At 43.3% G+C, this 17,818-nt stretch overlaps 1 protein-coding gene across 1 annotated transcript in view; it reads right to left on the minus strand.

The window, feature by feature from the left end:
• The window catches only part of plxna4 (plexin A4), a 220,375-nt gene that overhangs the window by 87,288 nt on the left and 115,269 nt on the right, over nt 1–17,818 (minus strand). The window contains exon 4 of the mRNA XM_034578173.1: nt 2,538–2,666. Within this exon, the coding sequence (XP_034434064.1) occupies nt 2,538–2,666 (129 nt within the window). The remainder of the gene's footprint in view (nt 1–2,537; nt 2,667–17,818) is intronic.

The following is a 17,818-nucleotide window of genomic DNA, read 5'->3' on the forward strand; positions in this document are numbered from 1 at the left end:
AGCGGCGCTGCACTGTATTTCAAGAGTGACCACAGCGTGACCTTTGAACCTGGCTGTCAATGCAAGGTAAACAAAAGGCAAACACAGGAAATTCAAGATGACATTAAGATCAAAATATTGGTCGGCAAATTGATCATTATAGTATTTGGTGTTTTTTTTGCATTTCTAGAACATTGTGTGTCTCTCTGACTTTTAACATTTGACTAATATGAATCAGCCCAGTTATAAAGCAGAGGTTTTGTCAGCTGTCTGAATCTGCATGAAGAACTGACAATTAAATAAGAGAAACATCGGCATCAGTCAAATTAACTATGTCACTTTGCAGTTATGAGACTTTCAGCACCGTACAGACACATTTTGATAAGTCAACAAAATTAAAAGGTTTTTTAATGGATTGGTGTTTAATCATTCACTCCATTCATCTTTTTCTGTAAACCTTTTAGCTGTAAATGAGTGTGTTTGTGTGGAGTGTGTTTCGCATGTGCACGCACTTGAATGTAAAAGATATTTTTGTCTGTATGTGTTGTTTTCATTAACTGCTTTCTATATTTGTGTGAGCGGTTAATTCCCAGATGTTCCTCTTAAACAGTTAGTGGAGGTCAGCCCTCTAACTAGGGTAATAGACTAATTACTAAGAAGGCCTTACACACACTATTGGAGAGTGAAACTCACGTTTCAATAGAAATTAATTGTCGTGCAGATTGAAAATGCTAAATTTGTAAAGATGTTGGGAGATAATAGCGAGACATAAAAGAGACTAACATGGGAAGAGGGAAGAAATGAAAATTAAGTGCTCCTAATAATTCATTAGTTATTCTGTAATATCTTTTCTGAGCCCAATTACACACACTGCATTAAAAAGAAAAGAAGAAATTCTCATATTGCTAGTCAACAGATTTGCACAAAGAGTGGTAATTGGATAGCATGACAAAATGGCATCTTAAGTACCCGTATTCTTTGCCTCCCTCTCTCTGCAGAAGAACCGACTGAGACCAGGGGAGAGGCAACGAGAGCCGCGTTGGAAAAGGGCACGTTCAACTCACTGTCTGTCTGATATTTAAAGAGTTATCTGGAAAATCTGCGCACTTAAAATGTGCACGTACACACACACACACACAATCAAACCACAGCACATATTAGTAAATACTGACACTTTCCTGGTGCCAGAGAGTTTATAATCCTCTGCAAGCTGCAGACGATATAAAGGGGGAACTGGGCTATCGCTGCCAACTAAACAGCAGCGGCCTTCTGTGATTATGGGAGGCAGGAGATAAAGAGGAGGGGGGGGGGGGGGGGATGATATGCATATTATCTGTTCTTCAGAGCTTTTGCAATATCATTTCTAACATTCACATTAATAACAGACAATGAACAGAGCTAAAATGAACTTGAAAGAGAGAGACAGATGCATCATGGGTTCTGATTTGGCCTCCATGACTTGATTACTAAAGCTAAGCCTTCCAGGATCAGGACTCATTTGAGACGTTTATAGACATGAACTCCTGCGAATTCTCTTCACAGCAGGAGATTCTGGAGCGTTTGGGGGGGGGGGGGGGGGGGGGGGTGCAGAGATCACATACATTTGGCTGCAGAGATCACATGCTTTTGTTTACAGCACTGTCGATCCTATTCATTAAACGCTCTAGAATCGTGTTGTTTTTCCAAATCGACATCTTCGTTGACACCTTTTTTTTGTATTTAGAGACATTTGTATTATTTTTGTTTATTTCATCTTTACATCTGTCGCGTATTATTTCAGATTATCCGGAGTTCAGTGCATGTCTGAAAGCAGCTTTGGATGAATTTCTTTGTGAGGACAACCCATTCATGACTCGAGCTAATTTATGCTCAGTCATTAAAAGATTTTACTTGAAAAAGAGTGGCCTGGACAAACAACTCATTATTCCACCTCACATGAATTACTACCTCGCCACATGTTAAAAACCTAATGTAAACACAGGCTCGTGGCTGTGTATCTTTTTGTGTTTAATAGAAAGAGGAAGTGAATACCTAATAACACAGTGAGTCACCGGTGTGTGTGTGTGTGTGTGTGTGTGTGTGTGTGTGTGTGTGTGTGTGTGTGTGTGTGTGTGTGTGTGAGCACAGCATGTGTGTTATGGGCTTTCTGTGGAGCTATTTTAGCGAAGGTCTGCCTCTGATAGAAATGTTCACAGTCTCCCTGTGTCTGCGTCCATTACACAGAGTGCTGCTATTTCACACCACATTCCATGTCATCAAAGGTACTAAGAGAGATAGTGTGTTATGTGCGAATGTGTCTATGCGCAGACACACACACAAGGACTAAGACCACTCTCCTTTCTCCCTATAATTCAACACATTAAATCACTCCAGCTCAACCCGGTCTGTTTCTATAAAAAAAGACATGGTCATAGCATCCAACAGTCCATCTAATCCTTTTCTCTCCAGCAGCCAGGCAGTAACGAAATCCTATTGGGTTATTCTACCCTTTGACATAAGAAAACGATAAATGCCAGTGGTGATGATATTGACTCAGCTGATGTGTGTGTGTGTCTGACCTGGTTCTCGGACATGACGTAGAGGTAGTGGTGATCGGTGGAGAAGGCCATGTCTCGGAGGATTGGTCCATTGTCCACCGCCTGCACCGTCTCATACTGCAGAGCACGAGAGGAGCCGTCAACCCGGATCTGGAAAAACAAAGAAAGACAATAGGAATTACTTGAATGTGTTTAACATTATCCTCATTGAATTAGCAGACTATGATATCACAACTGCTTCTTGGGCTAAGATGTGGTGAGGGCACAGTGCTGTGGTCAGGATCAGGGACATTTTCCCATTTTAATTCAGCAGCAATCAAGCACAATATGTTACCAGTGTTATCCCAGAAGGCGTAAGGAGTTGAATGCCAACATGTAAATAAAAAAAGAGCTGAAAGCAAACAAAATTGAGAAAGAGCAACACTGTCTTGCACAAGGATGAAACACAGGTGGCGTCTAGAGCAGCAAAGTGTGCAATCAGCATCACCGCTGTCATTAAAAATGTACTTTCAAACCTTATTATTTGGCCTAATTGCTCATCTAGCAGATTTTGCCTCAGGTTTTTCCCCCTATGTCATGACTTTCCGTGCCGCATGCGAGAAGCTCATCTCTCTCCATCACAGTTTCAGCCGTTCAAAAGTGATTATGGTAATTAGGCATCTGGGCGAGAGGTGTGGTCTGTGGGCCCCTAGGTGTGTTTACTCAGCAGAAAGTGCATGGAATTGGCCCCACACACTTGGTGGTATGATAGAAATGTTCCGGGTTGTGCCTGAACATCTGCTAACATCGTCACACACACACACAGGCATGTACACACTCTCACACACACAAACACAAACACAAACACAAACACACACACACCAAATGATCCTTTCTCTGGCTATAATTTCCCAGTAGCACTCAGACCTACCCAAGCATCTTTCAGCACCCTGTAGGGTACACACTCACGTACGTTTACACACAAACACACACACTCCGAGGCCTGTGTGGGCTTGCGTGCAGGTATAAAGTGAGTCTTGTTAAAGTTGTGATGACTCTTAGTGGTTCTTGGAGCTCTTCAGCACTTGAGGGGTCCACAGGTATCAGGCACAAACAGGAGATAATTGGACAGGAAGCAGATGGTCGCGCACACAGGTGAGTCGCTTCATGATGAATTATAAAACGAAGATGACAACATGTTGTGTTGCCTCTGTCAGCTTTTCATTAAAAACTCTCTCTGCAGAACGGCCTAGAGGTAAAGTCTCCTTAAGGTCAAGAAGCCTCAACTGCTTTAAGTGGGTAAACGGATCCCTATGGTGAAATGGTGCTGACACCACTGTAAACACAACTTGACATACTGGAGGGGAATGATATTTTATTTGTTGTTAAGACCAAACAGTCAAATGTAATGCATCACCTCTGCTACAGATAGGCCTGCAGTCCACACTACTCCACACTTTTAGAGCTGCTAAACCTGAGACGTTTGGAAATGCTGCTGGCCCCGTTTTACTTTGAAAACTCTGGGGCTGTGTTTTAGTGTGTACGACTGATTGGGTTTCAGGCGTGTTAGTATGGATGGAGATTAAAACTGATATCGAGCCAAAATGTTTGTGTGATTAGAGAAAATAAGGTTTGTAGCATCAGTTTACAAAGTTGCACTCTGTATCTCTCAAATCATACATTTTCTTATCATTATGAAACTGATGCCAGTTAAAAGGAATCTCTCGATTCTGAATTGGAACAGAAACCAAAGTATCAACTTCCCTGTAAACTGCAACTATTGTATGGTAATAAAATGAGAAACCCAAGTACGCCGAGTTGCAGTTTAAGTCCTGCCCATGCTCCTGCCGCTTCTCCTGATATCCACTTTCACAACACGACATTTCTTTAAGCAGACACCATCTTTCACCCTGATTTCACCCATGCTCTCCCTCTTCCTTTGTTTCTCCGTCATTCTCCCTCCCTCGCTCTGCCTCCTGCTTGGCTTGTGTAGTGATCTTGATCTCAAAGGACCCTGAGTTACATGTATCAAAGCCTCACACACTTTCACTGGGAACTATTGTATGCACTAGGGGCAGCTGCACAGAAAAGAACAGAAGGCACATAGGAGATAGAGTAAGAGGAGAGGGAGGTCAGAAGAAAGAAAAGCTCCATGCGACCGGGGCCAGATTCAGCAGGTGGGGTTATCTAATCTGCCCAATCGGGTGAGTTAATTTGAGGCACTGTGCGTATGCGCACGATTACACGGCGTGGCTGTGTATGTGCATGTATGTGAAGATGTGTGTGTATCAGTTTACGCCCGCTGCATATTAGAGAAGTGTGGAGTCAATTGCAGGGCAGAGTTAAAGGGCAGACAGTCTGTGGCAGTGGCTGAATGTAGAGTTTTATTGTGTTGGGACAGATCCACAGTCACCAGGGAGCTGAGGGGCTTCAAGGGGAAGCTCCTGTATATTATCCCTCAATCTGACCACCGACAAAACAAATGAGCCACCAGGGAACGCACAGCATATCCGCAAGCATTCAACACATGGCTTTAGTCACACTGGGACTGGAAGGGAACACACAAGGGACTGATTCAAATCAGAGGCCAGGGGAATTATTGGTGTACTAATCGGCACATATAAAGTATTGAATAGTAGTTTTACACTGTACTTTTTGTTTCATTAACACAGCAGGGTCACCCAAGGCTTTATAGATTTTGAAACATTTACAGCGTAATTCATTTCCCCTGATATTAGACTCTGCACAATCAAGTAATGATACAACAAATTGTCCACTTACAGTGAAGAGCTATAAAGTCAAATAAAATCAAACTGCGAGTGTGTAATTTTATTCTATAACAACAATCAAAACGTCTACTCAGCATAGAACGAGCACATGCACTACCTTAATTCCCTTGATGAAAAGCCAAAGCTAATGAATCTGATTTGTTCTGAAATGACTAATCCGAGTTTCATTGTTGCCAACAGTAATTATTAATATATACTAAAGTCATTTTTCATCAGATGAAAATCATTAAGGCGGCAACAGTCAGTCGTGCTCGCCAATATTATCTGATTTCCCTTTCAACGGCATAAAGTGGATTAGCTGCTCTATGCTAAATGGATTACAATACTAATCTCTGCTATCACATTAGCGCGACACAATAGACATCCACTGCCGGACAGACTTCATTCTGACTGCGAGTGGTGGGAAGGTGAGAGATGCATTGGGCCTACACACAAATGCAAATGCTGTGTGTGTAGACAGACACACACACACACACACTGCGAGGATGTCTAGCTGGACTGACTCATATGGTAATGAGGGACACTCTGGGGAGAGAGGGGAGAGTTACTGGTACTTTTGACTCACAGAGCGGCGCTTCCTCACCCGGTAAAATATGTGGAGTAAATATTTCTTCAATGGCCGTGTGTGTCAGGATCTGTGTGAGTGTGTGTCAGGATCTTTGTGAGTGTGTGTGCATTTGTGGAAAAGATCCATGCTTTATTGCAGATTACATGGAGAAAACCCTGGTCCACCGTGAAGCAAGCGCTCCAGTCATAAACTGTATCCCCCTAGTGGCCGTTACGGATAATTACATCAGCACTACCACTGAGCACACAGTGGCTTCTGGAGTAAAAACAATGTTGATGCACCTCAAGTACATTTCTTTTTCTGATTCTTTACTCTAATAAAAACGCATTCAGGGCAAATAAAATATTTATGAGGAGTTTTTGAAGCTGCTCAGACCTTGAACGCTCTGTGGCTGACCATCTTTTGTTTTTTTGACATTGCTATTTAAGTATATACTGTTAGGGAAGAGAAATGCTGACATCTGTGGATGCATTTAAAAGATAGCTGTGCAGAAAAATAAAAGACACCTCATATGCACATGTTTTTCTTTCTGCCTTGAATCCTTCAATGAAAAATAATGTGCCCGAAGTGACTCTCTGCCTCTCCATGGGGCTAACAGCTAGCAGAAGGTGTGACACAGACAGGGGAAACCATTCCGGTGTGATAACCACAGGAGAAGCCTCGCTCAGTTTCCTCACATTGGCACCGCACACCACAACAGCACACGGAAAGCATGGCACTTCCTCTGACTCTGCATGGAATACAATTTGAGGCAGGTAATAATGTAATGCTGGAGAATTGCATTCAGATACAGTAAATGTGCCACTTTACAGATGTAATGTAATGGTCAGACCTGTGCTTAAACTGTTTGTGTTGTGTTGTACAATAAAATCAATACAAGACACAGCAATCCAGGAATAAAATACTCTGTCAAACTATTATCAAGTCAAAACAGGAAGAGGTTATTTTGTCAATTTGATTCCAAAGGACACCTCACATATTTTAGCTTTAGGTTATGGCCCCTCTGGAACCTTCTTTCTGTGAAAATTGCCCTTTGTAATTGAGCACTTCTGGTTACACATCTGAGCCCTTCTATTGATTTTGGATAATCTGGTGTGCCATTATGCACAAACTACTTTAGATCAAGTGGAGAGACGGATTGTCCACATTCTAGGAGGAGACCAGTCAACCCTCAGGAGACGTAGAATACTGCTGTAGTGTTGTTGGTGCAGATGATGGTTTGTGGCTAAGTGCAGAATGAACCCCTGTGGACAACAGGGAACAAACACTCTGAATGTGCACTTCCTAAAACATATGTAGAGGAACTATAGTTGTGTCTCAATTCAGGGGTTACGTCCTTCAGAGGATGCTGTCTACCCGGCGACGGTCTGGTCTACAGAGGTTTTCCATGATTGGCGTCACAAGCTCGTCCCGCCCTTAATGCTGTTGCCTAGCAACAGAGCTGTATCTGGACACGATGAGAACGTTTTAATGCCCCTTGCTTACATGTGTACCTAAGCTATTCAGTTTAGTTTAGGAGGTTGAAAGGACGCATTTGTCAATAGCATCTGAAGGAGCCTGCGAAATCTACTCGTACCACTGTGACGCCATCGGTCTTCAAATGCAGCCTCGGAAGGATGCGGCCCATGAATTGAGACAGAGTTATGTGCATGTGCATTCTGAATGAAAGAGCGGTTGAAGGATTTGTGTCTTTCCCTGTTATGCCATAGATTTTGGGGGAAGCAAAACGGAGGCTAGTCATGCAGAGCTGCAGTCTGTTCAGTATGGCACACACACACTAAACCACTATGGCTGGAACACACGCCATGACCAACATGCTGCTGGTAGAGGCCAGAATAAGCTGCTGACTAAAGTATCACTCTGCACTCAGACACGGGTCACACAGCCACAGCGAGGTGAGTGGGCTGGAGCAGAATGTCATCCAAAGTCACACAGCATGCTGGGAAACTTCAATTACCGCAATACTTCCACCAATCTTGGGAAACGTGCACCCAAAGTCAGTGCCAGCATTACTACAGTCATACCGGGCACGGACCTTAACCTGCTGCATATCAACATGGCCAGAGGTCATGCACAATAAATATTAATAAGTCTGGTTTCAGGATTGCATTGAATACAAAATGCTTTAAAGATAACAGGTAGAGTCTTGTAGTATATTTGCAGCACTGACTCCAATTCAAACTTGAACGGAATCCTGCCAGGGCTCAACACTTAAATTCAATAAAGCTGGACCAAATTTCATACACTCACAGATATCAGATATCAGTTCTCAGAAAGATCCATGAATTATTCACTGGGGAAAAAGGTGAAAATATTTAAAAAAATGCTATATATGTCAAAATCAAAGATAATGAAAAAAATCTGATCTTGATCTGCACCTAAGTTTAATCGGTTCTTCCCTGACACATATCGCATCCTTCCACCAAAGTTTGTGTGTGTGTTTTTGTGTAACCTTTCTTACAAACAACTAAACTATGTCAATTTAAACGTCTATTAGATCGTGAAATATTCCTCAGTTATATTTGACCTAACTTAACATAGAGGTGCTTGAAATTAGCTTTGACTTTGGGTGCCTTTAGTTTTCTTTACATTTTTTAATTTTAATTTTAAATTAAACTTCTGTCAAAATGCTACTGTTGTTTTCCAACTGGACTCCTTAATCTCAGCAAAGGAATTAAAATGGACATTTTACACTTTGCATAGGAGGTGATTTGTGACAGCATCACAGAGCAGCAGCAAAATATGCACGTGGGGGGGATCTCCCGGGATCTCCTCTTTAGGCCCCTGGGTCCTTAGCCTCTTCATGATATCAGTCAGAATCATTTTAGAGGAGCAGCAGCACGGCCACATGCCAAATGCCACTGCAACCCAAGCTGCCACACTTCGGTCGGGTTTCATCCCTCTTTGTCAAACCACAGCGGTGTGTTAGGTATTCAACCAGGCAAGGCAAGACACGCAAGAAGAGCAGAGGAGGAGAGAGAGAGAGAGAGACAGCCAGACGGACAGAGACGACTGAGAAACATTAGCTGTGAAAGAGACGGGAAGAAAAGGAACAACGAATCGTCCCCACATAATGGCAATGTATCTCTTCACGCACTCTATTCATAACGACAGCAATACAATGGCGGCTGTCTGATTGCCCAAATCTGTCCAGCTCACTGAAACATATGGCAGACAGAGTGAAAAGAGGGGGTGAGGAGGGAGTAGGGGAGAATAACAGGAGGAAAAGGGGGCTGGGAGGTAGACTGGATCCATCTCGGAGTGTCAGTCAATGCTGCAACAAACCCTCCACTTCCACATGCAGTGGCCTAGATGTGTAGCTTTAGGCGAGATGGACTGGTGTGGGACTAGTGGGGGGGAGTGTGGATGATTTGACATTAATCTGAGAGTATTAACGAGGATGTGGATCGCTACTGTGGAAAGCTAGCCTGGTTGTGCAGCTCCTGAGTTATGAGGGACAATCAAAGACGGGCATGTTGGTATTTTATCCGAGAGGAAAGCACTGCAGATATGAGCCATGTCTCAATTCAGGGGCTGCAACCTTCGGACGCTGCATTCGAAGACTGATTGCGTCACAGCGGAGTGACTCGATTGTCCCATTTCAAAGTGTCCTTCAAATGCGACCAACAAATGTTTCCCTCCATTTCCTAGAAACAAATGCTCCACTGGGGGGGATCCTTCCGAGCCCAACCTATCCCAGGATTCATTGCCCTTCAGTGAGGTAATGGCACGAGACGTCCGATGCTTGAGTTACACGCTTTAGCTCAACCGAACAGCTAACAGTACATATGTTAGAAAAACAAGAGGCACTAAAACTTTCTCGTCGTGTCCAACTTGATGACAGTGATCACAGAAAGCCTCTGTAGACCAGACGTCTCATTTCGGTTTGGCCTTCGCAGTCTACGAAGGAGAAGGTCACATAAGAATGTCAAATGCCGTGTTACTTTTACATCTGTATTTTAAGTTTTAAGACGAGCCATAATGGAGACAACTTGCAGGTACAACAAAGACAACGCTTTACTGCTTTTCTTTGTGGAGGTAAAATATTCATCCACTTCATTAAAGACACTTTTAAGCTCCCTCCTTCTTTCCTTCCTGCCCTTTTCCTTCCGGCTTGAGTCCTCTCGCTCTATAGGAGGATGAGGGGGCAAAAAAACCCCACAGAGTGGAACTAAACTCATTCTGTGCTTTAATTCACTATTCTCTGTTCTATGTTTGTTATTATGCATATCTGCTACACAGCAGGATTTTAATTAACGCCCCCCTCGATGCCAGCACTGTGAAAGAAGATGCTTTGTGGGTGGATATCAGGGAAAATGTCATTGTTAGCAGGGAAGTAACTACTTAGGCTGGCAGAGTCAAAACGACACAGAATTATGACATCGACATGGGCCCTCCTGTTGAGTCTGGTTCTACTGAGGTTAATCCTCCGCACCTCTTTTATTCTGGCGGTTGATTAGAAAGAGGAGACTTTAATACCCTCCACAAGTCAATGCTCTGAGATACAAGAGGCCAATGCTGCTGTCAGACATGCACTAACATCCAGAGGGGCTGCATTTGACAGAGCCATGTCAGAATACAGCAGGATAATGTCCGTAGAACTCACAGAGAGCAAGTGGGCAGTTTAAAGATGCTTCTACCTCGCGTTGGACGCAAAATTTGGGGGAAAAAATGGGGAAAATGTTCTGCTTCCTGGATGCTCTACCTCGGCATCACCCCTCAAGTCCTGCTGTGTTCTTCATATGTGAAAAAGTCTGCAAATTGGCTGGACAGTTGGATCATGCAGCATCAATACAAAGTAACTTTGAAAGCTAGCTAAATCCAGAATTTAAATTAAAGTCTTGAAAGTGAGCACACATATCTGCACTTCTTTTTGTTTCTATTAGCGCCACTCCAGTCTCCCACTTGGGATCTGACACTACAGCAGACAGAGCCGCGGGGGGACCCCTGGTTTGGTGAGTGACCGCCGTGGCATTAAAGGTGTGGTACCTGTTTGCCTGCAGGTCCGTGCAGCCTACTAATCTAACCTTATCCCCCTGCTGGGAGATAGGCAGAAAAAGCGAGGGGAGAGGCAGAAAGAGGGACAAGAATGTTATTGTGAGGGATGATGGTGTTGGACGTGAAAGGGGACAAGTGTCTGGAGGCTTCCTAACTCATTTCTCCACCTGTTCTCCTCTCCTCCTTCAATCTCCCCCACGGCTTCAAAGGGTGAGTGACAGGTCTCCCCTGCTATCATTGCTTTCACTGCTGAGATGCCTTTGAGCACTGTGGCCAGGCAGGGGGCTCACAGCTCAGCTTTTGTGACTCATTTCTCTCCTCTGCTATTGCTCTTGCTTTTTTCGCCTGCTCGCTCTCCCTCTCTCTCTCGCTCTGTCTGTCTCAATCTCTAAGTCATGAGGTTGTCTGAAATACCCGCAGGCTTATGGCCAGTTCAATCTTGACATTTGTGACCTCTTGACTTTTCACAGCTCACTCCGTTTCTCTCTGTTACTCCCCCCCCCCCCGCCGCCATAGTTCATTCTAAAACTTCTCTTACTTGTTAGTGTTTTGCTGTTGCTGTTGAAATGTTTCAGCAGCGAGCTCTCGGCTTGTATTGTTTTGTGAGTCTTCAAATGTATCATCATGGGAAAATGTCCTAGACAAATCTACTGAAGCAAAAACTTTACAGATCTGCAATTGTGGACAAAATTCCTGGTTTAACCCGTGTGTACTGAGAAGTCGTGTAATCAGCGTTTCCCACTGAATTAATTCAGTCTATGGCGGTAACGGGGGTGCACATGGACGAAGGTCACTTTCATGCACTCCCACGTGAGAGACAAAACTGCAGTGCATGCAACAACTGCAGCTGAAACTATGAGGTCTGTCTGTCTGAATGGCAAAAACTTTATGGAGCATAGCGAGGGCAAGTGGTAGCGAGCACGCAGCAAGTTAGAGATCTCTTATCTTATTTTGAGATGTGAAAAAAACATTGGTTCAATATTAAAACTGTGGCGGGATAAATTACTCATGTATTCATGAGTACTCATGGGTTTAAATATTGACATGATGTTCTCCTTTGCCTGTTGTCTTTCATTCATCTGCCCTATTTTAATTGTGCTTACACTACTGTTGCATGTGACTTAAAACAAGGGGCCTTGCAGAAATAATGTTATTTTTTTTCATTCTTCCCTGCAAAGCCTGTTTGCACATTGTTATTTAATGTCGCCATTTTTCCTGAAAATATAGAAGAAAGCTGCGGCACTTCTCTGTGAAAGTGGACAGAGAAAGGCTCCTCTATCAAGTCAGTAAGATAAAGCAAGAATATATTCGATGTGATCAAAAAAATGCCAGACTTCGTCTGGGCAATTGTCCCTTTCTTATTCCTTATTCATCAACTGCTGCATCGCTCAAGCTTTTTTCTCTCTCCGTCGCCTCTTTCTGTTCTCATGGTCCTACTTCATTTCTTTGTCCATTGATTTTCCAGTTTTGCTATTTTTTGCTCGCAATATGCATCATTCCGTCGTTTTTACTGTGCAGAAAGACATCTCTCTCCATCTCTCTCCATGTCTCTCCCTATGCAACCCCTCTGTTCTTTTCGCTTTTCCCTTCCAATTCCTCTTTCACTGTCTCATTAGAGCCGCAGCAGGGTGTTAGAGGCGACAGGTAGAGATCTCATGACAGACCTCATTTAGTGCAGACAAATACTTGGCCTGGCTGAGAAAAACCAACACACACATTTCTCTTTCAATCATTTCCTCTACAGTTTTTTCTTTCTTTCTGACCCTGTTATTCTGCCGTGATAAGAGCTGCTGTTCCCACCACTGCTGCTGCTGCAGCTCCTGACAGGGCCTCAAGGATCACACGGAGGCAAGGGCATAATTTGAGTGCACATCACCACCTTTGTCTCTATTAGTGGTGCAACCCGGTGGCAGTGCTACAAAGCTGTGCGCGCCCCATTATATTTTGTGACCAGAGGCCACTGTGTGAGAGCTGAAGAGGCTTTCGGAGCCATTAATGAAGTCAACAGGCTTCCTGTGCCACCCCCCCCCCCCACCCCTCGGTGGGGAGCGAGGGCGCCAAATCTGCCTATTGTGTTGAATTAAGATTTGGCCTTTCAAAAGTGCAGACACCCAGAGCTATGAATGACATTTACTGGGAGGAGTGAAGCTGGCAAACTATTTCTGCAGGATGAAAAGTATAAATCCAGCCTGCCGAATATAAATGTATTGAGATTATAGGCAGTGCTTTATTTATGTGTATGAGCAGGTAGCAGAGAGGAAAAGGTTATAAACTGTAGATCTCTGCAGATCTCAGCCCAAAGCACAGAGAACAAAGAACCCGTTTGGAAAGTTGGCTGAGTTCAGACTGAAGACTGAAAAGGTGAAAAGACCAAAAAAGTCAGTTTTATATATTAACGGAAAAGGTGCTGCATTCTTCTACAGGCTCTAATAAGTAAGTTAATGGGACTTTTATCAGCTAACCACATCCTACTTCCCTCAACGTCCATTACAAATGTGTCCAACCTTGGAGGAGATAATAAGCAGAGGATGTGATAACTGACCTATGATAACCTGAGGTCATGATTAATAGAAAAACACGGTATTATTGAGGAAACCAGATCAACCTGACACAGAAGATGTATACAACTCTCTTCAAATGACATTCGTTCCTCAGATAATTGTCCGTCGACAGACTTTGATCAACATTCACAGGGTCACTTCACAAACACCCCCACTGTGACCTTTACCCTTCTCCATGTAAGCTTATATTCCACAACACAGGGACGTTCTTTCATCTTAACAGAGTCAACTCAATAGGCTCTTTCTTTATTGGACCATACCCCGCTTGTATAAATGTCAATCAGCAGCCTGTCCGACCAGGGTGGTGGAGATGGGCCAGGTCCCCAAAGAGATGTCTAGGACAGATAATGACGCACTGACATGCTCAGATCTAGTTCAGTCAAGGTGAAGATACGACTTTGGGAACTGTTTGGTCTCTTCTTTCTCTACTTTTACCAGGCTGTGCTTTGTTTTATTGGATATCTCTCTCTCTCGCTCTTTTCCTGCTTATCAGCCCGCCCTCCTCTCAGTGGTCAATACTCATTTTCGACTCGTTTATCAGGTCAAACAGCAGCTCATTGACTTCAACAGTGTCATTGGTTTCCTGGCAGATAAGCACAAATACACAAAAAACTCAAACAAACATGTCAATACACAAGCTGACAAAAGAAAAAGTTGACAATCCTGAACCTTTAACCGTTTCCAGAAAAAAATTGGAAAAATGTAGAGAGCAACACATGAAGGAAGAAAGCAGAGTGTGTCTGTCTGTGTGTGTGTGTGTTTGCTTCCAGGTGTGTGAATAATAGATGGAGGGCTGAAAGCCAGACGCTGTCTTGAGAGCAGACATCACCCTGGATCCTGTTACCACACACACTGCCATCAGAATAACTCTGGAGACACACACACACTCTCACACACACACCTCGAGTTCAAGCACTAGTACACATGCACATGGCCTATAAATGTGCACAGCTCGATGCACGCGCACACACACACACACATACGGTGACCTTTCCGCACCCCCATGCACAACATTATCTCTGTCCTGAGAGAATTTTTCAGGTGTAATCACAGAGTTTAGTAATTTGATCTTGAAATTGGAATTTGAAATCTTCGCCAAAGTTGATGAACTACATGAGGTTACAAGCAATTTTCGACTGAAGTTGTAAAGAGATACAAGGCTGGGGATGGTACACACACACACACACACACACAGCTATGTAACAAAACCCCCAAAATACCATACAAATCTATGGAATGCTGACTGAGGCTGAGGATTACACATACCCATGGTTTCATGAATCACAAATGGCCTTACCTTTGCGTGTGTGTGTGTGTGTGTGTGTGTGTGTGTGTGTGTGTGTGTGTGTGTGTGTGTGTGTGTGTGTGTGTGTGTGTGGGAAGCATTCTCTGCCGACCCTTCAGTTTTATGGTGTGGTGATTTATGAGGTTCCTACCAGTGTTTCTAATTAAATAGGGAAACACCTCAGCCAATTCCTCAGAGATAAGCAGGTGGGATTTTTTTGGTGTTCCTTCCTTATTGTCTGTGCAAGTGCATGTGTGTATGTGAGTCTATACGTGTCTGTATATTCCCTTGTTTCCAGCCCTAAGGGCACTTCCCTTTTTCTTCCTCATCTCTCCTCTTTGGCTTTATTCCTTCATTAAACACACTGCCACACTCCCTCTGTTATACCTGTTTTCCCACTGAAGTGAAAAATTGTGTTGCTGGCATAGCAGGGGACGGGGGGACGGGGGGACGGACGGGGGGGGGCATGGAGCGAGAAAATAAAAAAATAAGGCAAGTGAAGAGGACAGAGGGAGCGAGGAATAACACTGCACTAAACCCTTGAGGCATGTGTTGATTCACCAACTGCTACAATAATGGAAATCATTGAAGGAAATAAGGTAAGACTGGGAAAGAGCGAAAAGAGGAAAGGTCAGTGTCCACGGATAATGGCTTGGAAGCTTATATGTGAAGGTACAAATACAATACTGGTTCATTTAATGGTTTGAATTTACACCGCAGGCTGCAGGAATCATGTGGACCGTTATAGTGCGTTTTGAAGGGAAAGAATTGCAATAAAACATGCACAATATATAAAAATGAAAACAACTTATTGTCTGCATTTTAATTATTAGTTTGTATAAAACTAATATTCAATTTCCTTGTCGATATATGTGATCAGAAACTACAGCGTTATTAGTTTTTTAGAGAGATTAGAAATACAAAACTCCAAAAACAAGCGTCTGAGTTAGTGATACCCCTCAAGCTAATCATTGCTGCAGTGGACATTCGCCGTGAGAGAGGGAGCGAGAGAGAGAGAGAGAGAGAGAGAGAGAGAGAGAGAGAGAGAGGGAAGAAGAGAAATAAAAGAATTACTGTGCTGTACGTTTACCAAACAATGAGTCCAATTCCCTCAAGTCACTTCTATTTTCTCGCTCTCACTTCAAAAATGCACCAGAGGCAAACACATTAATCACAACACAACACAATTATGTCTGGAGCACTGGAATTGTATTATAGGCTACAGCTTGACTTTAACTTTAATATAGCGGCAAGGTTTTTCTGGCTTGTCTGGAGAAAAAAACCCACCATGATGCATTAGTCTGAGTGACACTCGGCAGCTATGAGTTTTCTTATATAAGCTGAAAGATGTATTCTTTCTGTTTTGCCTTCATGTCCAGGAGTCAAAAAAATGAGCTCATTAAGAAGTCAGTGATTATTACTACTATTATCATTATTATTATTATTTTACATCCTATCTCCATCTTTTCATAGACTCCACATTAGATTTTTTATTTTCTTCTAAAATTTGCACTTCTTTATTCAGGGAACACATTACGAGTTTTACTCTCATGCATTAGGCTGTGAAACCAAAAGAATGGTTTGTGCAGGATAATGGAGGCTCCTCTGTGGGAGTCAGACAACTTCACACCGTACATAAACGAGCACGTTGATTCAGGATGGTTGGTTATCTAACAATGATGAGAAGGTAAATGTGAGCACTTTCAAATATGAAACAAGCTCATGTGTGTGTGAGTGAGTCACAACATGGAAACGCACATTAACCACTGGAGTGTAAAACATAATGAAGAAAGCCATGGAGCGTTATGTAATCCGTCAAAGCACAGACACGAGTTGAAAATCTATTTTTCTCTTCAGACAGTAGATTTAAAGTACGAGGAGAACTCGAACTGGCTGATCTGGAAGTCTGTGGGCATCTCGTACCCACGGCTCTGTCTCCTTTGCACAGGGTCTTTCTTCACTCCTCTCCTCCAGCGTTGTCTTATTATCTACATTCATGTCTTCCCCGCTACGATTTGACATATCAAAGCTCAACGAGCAAACAGGCAAACCGAGTGCCCCTCTGTCGGAGCAGAGCAAGCCTGAATGACAGAGAGGAAGAGACAAAGAGGAGCGATTGAGAGGAACTGAGACAGATCACCTGCAGAACGCGAGGAAGATACGAGTGTAAGCTGCATTAAAAACTTGACGACAGATAAAAGTTAATTCTTTCTCAGGGAGAGACAGACGGAGGGAGAGAGGGAGGGAGAAGAGACTGAGAGGATATCTGGTGAATGGGGCCTGTCAGCTCACGTCGTGCAGAAATCCTCTTATACCTCAAAATTTCAATTAGGTGGGGAAGCGTTTCGGTGCGGCGCGCTTCTCTCATTCTGTGCAGGAAGTACAAGGTGCACGAGGTGGGATTTGTCACAGCGGCGACAGGCCCGCTCCACCTACATTATGATTCAAAGAAGACGCGCACACACACACACACACACACACACACACACACACACACACACACACACACACACACACACACACACACACACACACACACACACACACACACACACACACACACAAACATCCCGTCCAACTGCCAAAGTCATTTCAAGTGACAACGGCGGTGCATGTGATGCTACTTCAGTGTTCAGCGAGCAGTGTTGCAATTGAGTTTGTTCCACTGAAGAGGATCTGCAATTTAAACTCCACAGGTTTGTGCAGTCATGTAACAGCGGCAATTACGCTTGGTGTCAATCTTTCCAAACGACACGACTTACAGTAATTACAACGCCAAACGTGGCGGCCTGTTCTCGTGCTCTGTTTTCATTTAAGTCTCTAACCTCATTGTCTCGCTTTCATTTAGCGTCGTCCTTAAAGTGACACACGGCCAGAAAGAGAAAGACAATATCCAACTTTAGCTCTGAAATTGTATTTTAGTAAGAGTAAAATTTAAGTTAAAAGTACTTTATTTAAACCAGCTAAAGTGTACGTAGCTATTCCATTTGTTTTTTCATCAAAGTAAACTCAAAGATCTAGAAACACAGAGACACTGGTTTACAAAATGTGTGATAATGAGACACTTATTCGAGGTAAACTTGAAAATAGGTTACCTTGAATGTCTTTGAATTCTACTTCAG

The sequence above is a fragment of the Hippoglossus hippoglossus genome, chromosome 23, assembly GCF_009819705.1.
Source record: "Hippoglossus hippoglossus isolate fHipHip1 chromosome 23, fHipHip1.pri, whole genome shotgun sequence".
Classification (NCBI taxonomy): domain Eukaryota; kingdom Metazoa; phylum Chordata; class Actinopteri; order Pleuronectiformes; family Pleuronectidae; genus Hippoglossus; species Hippoglossus hippoglossus.